The sequence below is a fragment of the Babylonia areolata genome, chromosome 8, assembly GCF_041734735.1.
Source record: "Babylonia areolata isolate BAREFJ2019XMU chromosome 8, ASM4173473v1, whole genome shotgun sequence".
Lineage (NCBI taxonomy): Eukaryota > Metazoa > Mollusca > Gastropoda > Neogastropoda > Buccinidae > Babylonia > Babylonia areolata.
Window position 1 is genome coordinate 29,972,662 of NC_134883.1, and position 7,500 is coordinate 29,980,161.

The 7,500-nt window shown below is 42.5% G+C and overlaps 1 protein-coding gene across 1 annotated transcript in view; it reads left to right on the plus strand.

Moving 5' to 3' along the window:
• The window catches only part of LOC143285136 (uncharacterized), a 35,487-nt gene that overhangs the window by 6,592 nt on the left and 21,395 nt on the right, over nt 1-7,500 (plus strand). Inside the window, exons 4-5 of the mRNA XM_076592359.1 lie at nt 3,421-3,579; nt 6,226-6,357. Coding sequence (XP_076448474.1) covers nt 3,421-3,579; nt 6,226-6,357 — 291 coding nt within the window. The remainder of the gene's footprint in view (nt 1-3,420; nt 3,580-6,225; nt 6,358-7,500) is intronic.

Below are 7,500 nucleotides of genomic sequence, written 5' to 3' on the forward strand. Positions count from 1 at the left end.
AGCCACGCTGGGACCTGTCCTGGCGTTTCCTTTATTTGTACTTGTATTTCTTTTTATCACAACAGATTTCTCTGTGTGAAATTCGGGGCTGCTCTCCCTAGGGAGAGCGTGTCGCTACACTACAGCGCCACCCTCTTTTTTTTTGTATTTTTTCCTGCGTGCAGTTTTATTTGTTTTTTCCTGTCGAAGTGGATTTTTTTTTTTTTAAACAGAATTTTGCCAGGAACAATCTTTTTGTTGCCGTGGGTTCTTTCACGTGCGTTAAGTGCATGCTGCACACGGAACCTCGATTTATCATCTCATCCGAATTAGTTAGTTAGTTAGTTAGTTAGTTAGTTAGTTAGTTAGTTAGTTAGTTAGTTAGTTAGTTAGTTAGTTAGTCAGTTTGTTAGTTAGTTAGTTAGTCAGTTGGTTAGTTAGTTAGTTGGTTAGTTGGTTAGTTGGTTAGTTAGTTTGTTAGTTAGTAGTAGTTAGTTAGTTAGTTTGTTAGTTTGTTAGTTTGTTTGTTAGTTAGTAGTTAGTTAGTTAGTTGGTTAGTTGGTTAGTTGATTGGTTAGTTAGTTAGTTAGTCAGTTTGTTAGTTAGTTGGTTAGTTGGTTAGTTGGTTAGTTAGTTTGTTAGTTTGTTAGTTTGTTAGTTAGTTAGTTAGTCAGTTAGTTAGTTAGTTAGTTAGTTAGTTGGTTAGTTAGTTAGTTAGTTAGTCAGTTGGTTAGTTAGTTAGTTAGTTTGTTAGTTTGTTAGTTTGTTTGTTAGTTAGTAGTTAGTTAGTTAGTTGGTTAGTTGGTTGGTTGGTTGGTTGGTTAGTTAGTTGGTTAGCTAGTTAGCTAGTTAGTTAGTTAGTTAGTTAGTTAGTTAGTTAGTTAGTTAGTTAATTTGTTAGCTGTTTGGTTGGTTGGTTGGTGTTTGGTTGGTTAAATAGTTAGTTGTTGGTTGGTTGGTTGGTTGGTTAGTTAGTTCGTTGGTTGGTTGGTATTTGGTTGGTTAATTAGTTAGTTGGTTGGTTGGTTGGTTAGTTGGTTGGTTGGTTGGCTGTTGGTTGGTTGGTGTTTGGTTAGTTAGTTAGTTAATTGGTTGGTTAGTTAGTTAGTTAGTTAGTTAGTTAGTTAGTTAGTTAACTAGTTGGCTAATTAGTTAGTCAGTTAGTTTGCTGGTTTTTCAATTAGTTAGTTAGTTAGTTCCATTTTTATACACCGTCAAGACACACAGAAACACACCAAATGAACGATAGAAAGCTGACAATTACAATAGCAAGAAACGGGCGCAATAACCGAGTGTTTAAAGCGTTGGACTTTCAGTCTGAGGATCTCGGGTTCGAATCTCGGTCAACATAATGTGCAGACCTGCCAGTGCCTGAACCCCCGTCGTATGTGTACGCACGATTTCGGGATCAAATGTCAGCGTCCCGTGGGTTATGAAAACAAGAACATACCCAGCATGCACGCCCCCCGAAAATGGAGTATAGCTGCCTACTTGGCAGGGTATATAAACAAAACGGTCATACACGTAAAACGATATATGTCTGCGTGAGTGTGTATGTGTGCGTGCCTGAAATCTGATTGAATGACTCGCTAAAATGAATGATGAGCGCCCCAATGGCAGCCGTCAGTCGGCTCTATCCAGGTGGGCAGTTTGTTGTGCAAATGACCCCGTGTTTAGAGCTGGGTCTCCGACCGAGGATAGGCGCCATATAAGTATCAGTATCATAATCACCATCAAATAAAGACAACAACAACAACCTTCCCTCCCTCTTCCTAACACACACACACACACACACACACACACACACCACCACCACCACCACCAGTGGAACAAACAACACCTCTGAATTAGATACTGGTCACTGTGTGTTCTTCTTCTTCTTCTGCGTTCACTCGTATGTACACGAGTGGGCTTTTACGTGTATGACCGTTTTTACCCCGCCATGTAGGCAGCCATACTCCGTTTTCGGGGGTATCACTGTGAGTAAGGGACGAACATTATATTCATTACTATTATTTAGTGTTGCAGAGACGGGCGCTATAGCTTAGTGGTTAAAACGTTGGACTTTCAATCTATGGGTCTTGGTTTCGAACCTCGGTGACGGCGCCTGGTGGGTAAAGGGTGGAGATTTTTCCGATCTCCCAGGTCAACATATGTGCAGACCTGCTAGTGCTTGAATCCCCTTCGTGTGTATACGCAAGCAGAAGATCAAATACGCACGTTAAAGATCCTGTAATCCATGTCAGCGTTCGGTGGGTTATGGAAACAAGAATATACCCAGCATGCACACCCCCGAAAACGGAGTATGGCTGCCTACATGGCGGGGTAAAAACGGTCATACACGTAAAAGCCCACTCGTGTACATACGAGTGAACGTGGGAGTTGCAGCCCACGAATGAAGAAGAAGAAGTGTTGCAGAAGTAGGTCTGGGTTCAATAAAGGAGTTTAGCGGTGCTTGGTTAGTGCTTTTCCTACGTGTAATGCTGATTCCACATAATTAGGCAGAAAATTTCTAATGCTACGAAGAAGAAGAAGAAGAAAAACTCTGCTGCAACGTCTTGTCATAATTTGTTGCAAGAATCAGTGATGCGTTCCACAAGCGGTCTTGACAGCGCTATGTCAGTACAACTTAATGCTAAGAATGTTCCTACGTTAAGTGTTAACTCCACATTTACAGGGGAAAATTCGTAAGTTAAAAGGCTAGTTGAAAACAAAAAAAGGGGTAGGGGGTGGGGGGGGAGTTGTCTTAACATCACTTCTTTGCATAATAAATGCAATAAGTGCTGAGTTGCACTGCCTATCTTTCATCTGATACTCATTCCATATCGTTTGGAAGAGATGATTCAGTGTCTCTTCTTGAAACAACTATGAATATAGAAAACTAAGACCACTTGTGTGTGTGTGTGTGTGTGTGTGTGTGTGTGTGTGTGTGTGTGTGTGTGTGTTCCTGTGTGTGTTCCTGTGTGTGTTTCTGTGTGTGTGTGTGTGTGTGTGTGTGAGTGTTCCTCTGTGTGTGTGTGTGTGTGTGTGTGTGTGTGTGTTAGTGTTTGTGTGTGTGTGTGTGTGTGAGTGTTCCTCTGTGTGTGTGTGTGTGTGTGTTTGTGTGTGTGTGTGTGTTCTTGTGTGTGTGTGTGTGTGTGTGTGTGTGTGTGTGTGTGTGTGTGTGTGTTCCTGTGTGTGTTTATTGTGTGTGTGTGTGTGTGTGTGTGTGTGTGTCCATGTGTGGCTATGCTTCTGTGTGCCTATGTCTCTCTGTGTGTGCCTGTGTGGCTCTGCGCATGCCTGTGTGTGTGTGTGTGTGTGTGTGTGTGTGTGTGTGTGTGTGTGTGTGTCTGTGTGTGTGTGTGTGTCTGTGTGTGTCTGTGTGTGTCTGTGTGTGTGTGTGTGTGTGTGTGTGTGTCTGTGTGTGTGTCTGTGTGTGTGTGTGTGTGTGTGAGACAGTGTGTGACCCCACCCACTACGGCGACTACTGTGAGAGGGCGTGCGGAGACGGATGTCGAGGGGATGGAACGTGTGACTCACAGACTGGGCTGTGCACACTTTGGACCCCCGGTGCCGGATGCAAGGAAGGCTACCAACCCACGGAGAAATGCGATCAAGGTTTGTCGACTGACGACTGTCTTACTATACTATACTATACTATACTATACTATACTATACTATACTATACTGCTGCTGATGTTGACTGTGAAACTGATTTCAGTGTGCACGCAACGCACGCACGCAAGCGCTCGCGCGCGCGCTCACACACACACAAACACACATACACACACATACACGCACACGCACACGTGGGCGGGCGCGTACACACACACACACACACACACACACACACACACACACACACACACACACACACACACACACACACACATGACTCCTTTGTCCCATTAATCACTGGAACATTCATTCATACGGTCCTGTTTTTTTCAAAACGGCACTGAAGACTTCCTTTATTAAAAAAATAAAATAAAAAGAAAGAAACAAAAACAAAACAAAAACAAAAAAAAACAAACAAGGAAACAAAAACTCTGTGTGTAAAATTATGTAATCTGCTTATACCAATATTTCGTGGCATTTACCGAGAACATGTGTTGTTCTTGTTGTTGTTGTTGTTGTGGATGTGAAACCTTTCACTGCTTTTTTTTTTTTTTTTTTTTTTTTGGGGGGGGGTTGTTGTTGTTTTGTTTGTTTGTTTGTTTTTGGTTGTTGGTTTTTTTTGGTAATATTCATCTACGAGCGGTGCGTTGATATCTGATTGTGTTTAGATGCACACTGTACTATTGCAGTGGAGAAACCATGGATCATTAACAGTCCTCACCTTGCTGTTGGCCCGGCTGTAAGTTCATGTCAATCTGTGATATAAGCTGAGCGTTGGGCCCTATAATAATGATGATAACAATGATAATGATAAGTAGTAGTAGTAGTATTGTTACATAGTAGCTGTGGTGACAGCAGTAGCGGCAGAAGTAGTTCTGCCAGTGGAAAAAGCATCACCAACAGCAATAGCAATAACAGTCGGCTGTAACGATAGTGTGCATAGTAGCAACAACAACAGTAGCAATAACAGTAGGCTATAATGATAGTGTGCATAGTAGCAACAGCAGCAGTAGCAATAACAGTAGGCTATAATGATAGTGTACATAGTAGCAACAGCAGCAGTAGCAATAGCAGTAGGCTATAATGGTAGTGTGCATAGTAAAACAGCAGCAGTAGCAATAACAGTAGGCTATAATGTTCGTGCACACGGTAGTAACATCAGTAGCAATAACAGTATGCTATAATGATAGTTTGCATAGTATCAACAGCAGCAGTAGCAATAACAGTAGGCTATGATGATAGTGTACATAGTAGCAACAGCAGCAGTAGCCATAACAGTAGGCTATAATGATAGTGTACATAGTAGCAACAACAGCAATAGCAAAAACAGTAGGCTACAATTATAGTGTACATAGTAGCAACAGCAGCAATAGCAATAACAGTAGGCTATAATGTCCGTGCACATAATAGTTACATCAGTAGCAATAACAGTAGGCTATAATGATAGTGTACATAGTAGCAACAGCAGCAATAGCAATAACAGTAGGCTATAATGATAGTGTACATAGTAGCAACAGCAGTAGCAATAACAATAGGCTACAATGTTAGTGTACATAGTAGCAACAGCAGTAGCAATAACAGTAGGCTACAATGATAGTGTACACAGTAGCAACCGCAGTAGCAATAACAGTAGGCTATAATGATAGTGTGCATAGTAGCAACAGCAGTAGCAATAACAGTACGCTATAATGTTAGTGTACATAGTAGCAACAGCAGCAGTAGCAATATCAGTAGGCTATAATGATAGTGTGCATAGTGGCAACAACAGCAGTAGCAATAACAGTAGGCTATAATGATAATGTACATAGTAGCAACAGCAGCAGTAGCAATAGCAGTAGGCTATAATGGTAGTGTGCATAGTAGCAACAGCAGCAGTAGCAATAACAGTAGGCTATAATGTTCGTGCACATAGTAGTAACATCAGTAGCAATAACAGTATGCTATAATGATAGTTTGCATAGTAGCAACAGCAGCAGTAGCAATAACAGTAGGCTATAATGATAGTGTGCATAGTAGCAACAACAACAACAGTAGCAATAACAGTAGGCTATAACGATAGTGTGCATAGTAGCAACAACAACAGTAGCAATAACAGTAGACTACGGTGATAGTGTACATAGTAGCAACAGCAGCAACAGCAAAAACAGTAGGCTACAATGATAGTGTACATAGTAGCAACAGCAGCAGCATTAGCAATAACAGTAGGCTATAATAATAGTGTGCATAGTAGCAACAGCAGCAATAGCAATAACAGTAGACTACGGTGATAGTGTACATAGTAGCAACAGTAGCAACAAAAAGACTACGAGCAGTAGCAGCAGTAGTGATAATAGTAGTAGTAGTTATAGTAGCAACAGGAGCAGTATTAACAGAGACAGAAGCACCAGTGGCAATGGTACTGGTAGAAGTACGAACATGTTCGTTCATCGATTTTGGTGTTATTCATTCCGCGCACGCACCACGCACGCATATGTTTTTTGTGTGTGAATGTGTGTGTGTGTGTGTCTGTGTCTGTGTCTGTGTGTGTCTCTGTGTGTGTCTGTGTGTGTGTGTGTGGTTGTGTGTGTTTTGCGGTGTTGCCTGCATGCCTTCGATGTTTAAAACCTTGGCTGCAGTGCATGATAATTGTGTGCTGCTGTTTTTCAGGGTGTTGGGAAGGACGCTACGGTGAAGGCTGCAGGAAACGGTGTGGTCAGGGCTGTAAGCTTGGAATATGTGACAGCCAGACAGGCCTCTGTACATGTCGGTCAGAGGGCTGGGCAGACGGCAAGTGTGACGGTGAGTGGGACAGCAGTGGACTTACCTTGAAGTCTAACAGAATTATAAAGTCTGTTTTCTGTTTGAGTCACGCGCGTGTGCATGTGTGCGTGCGTGCGTGTGTGTGTGTGTGTGTGTGTGTGTGTGTGTGTGTGTGTGTGTGTGTGTGTGTGTGTGTGTGTGTGTGTTAGTGCGCGCGCGCATACGGTAGATTCATCGGCTCAACGCTCAGGTTACATCAAAGATTGACATAAGCTTACAGCTTGAACAACAGCAAAGTGTATCATCAATGGCTTCTTCACTGCAATTGGGAATTCATTTACCGCTTAGTCTTTTCTGGTGGATTACGATTCTGAAACTAGGAAGCAAGATTGCACTGGCTCTTAGATTTGGGGGGCTAGTTTTGGCCTTTGAGGACCATCCTAACACAGGCAGAGCAAAAAGCCTTATCGGCCAAGAGACATCAACTGTCCAAAAAGCCTTCTTGGTTGAGAGACATCTACTGTCCAAAAGCCTTCTTGGTTGAGAAGACTGGTGGTATGAATTTTACGAGACACTCTCCCCTATAATCAAATTCTAATTCAGATGGTTAGTGGTTAGGACAGCTGTTGCCTCCTCTGCTTTTGTTCTGATGGTGATGGTTGGACATGACATGGTTATGGATGGACATGACAGGATTATCATGCACTGTGGACTAACTTGATTCTTACTTCAAGATACGCAGTGCCTCCGTCACACACATCAATCTTTTTTTGACAAAAACTAATACAACACAATACCATACAATACAGTTTCTCTTTCAGTTTCTCAAGGAGGCGTCATTCCGTTGGGACAAACCCATACACTGCTACATGACATCTGCTAAGCAGATGCCTGATTAACTCACTCAGTACGGCCAGTCCTCTCTTCTCCTCTACACAGACCCCTCGGATGTCCAGTGGGTGTTTGAATGACCCTACCTTTAGCTTCCGTCGTCAGAATTGTGGTATTCTTTGTCAACATTCACCTCTTCAGTATAAGAGCCTTCCGCTTGCAATATTTTGATGATGGTAATTGGGGTGAAATGCTGTAAACGTCGTCTCTTTCGCCGTTCGTATGGAAAGAGTTAACAGCGTGCTTCAACGCCATTAGTTAGGAGTGTGTGGAGGAGGGGGTAGAGGAGGT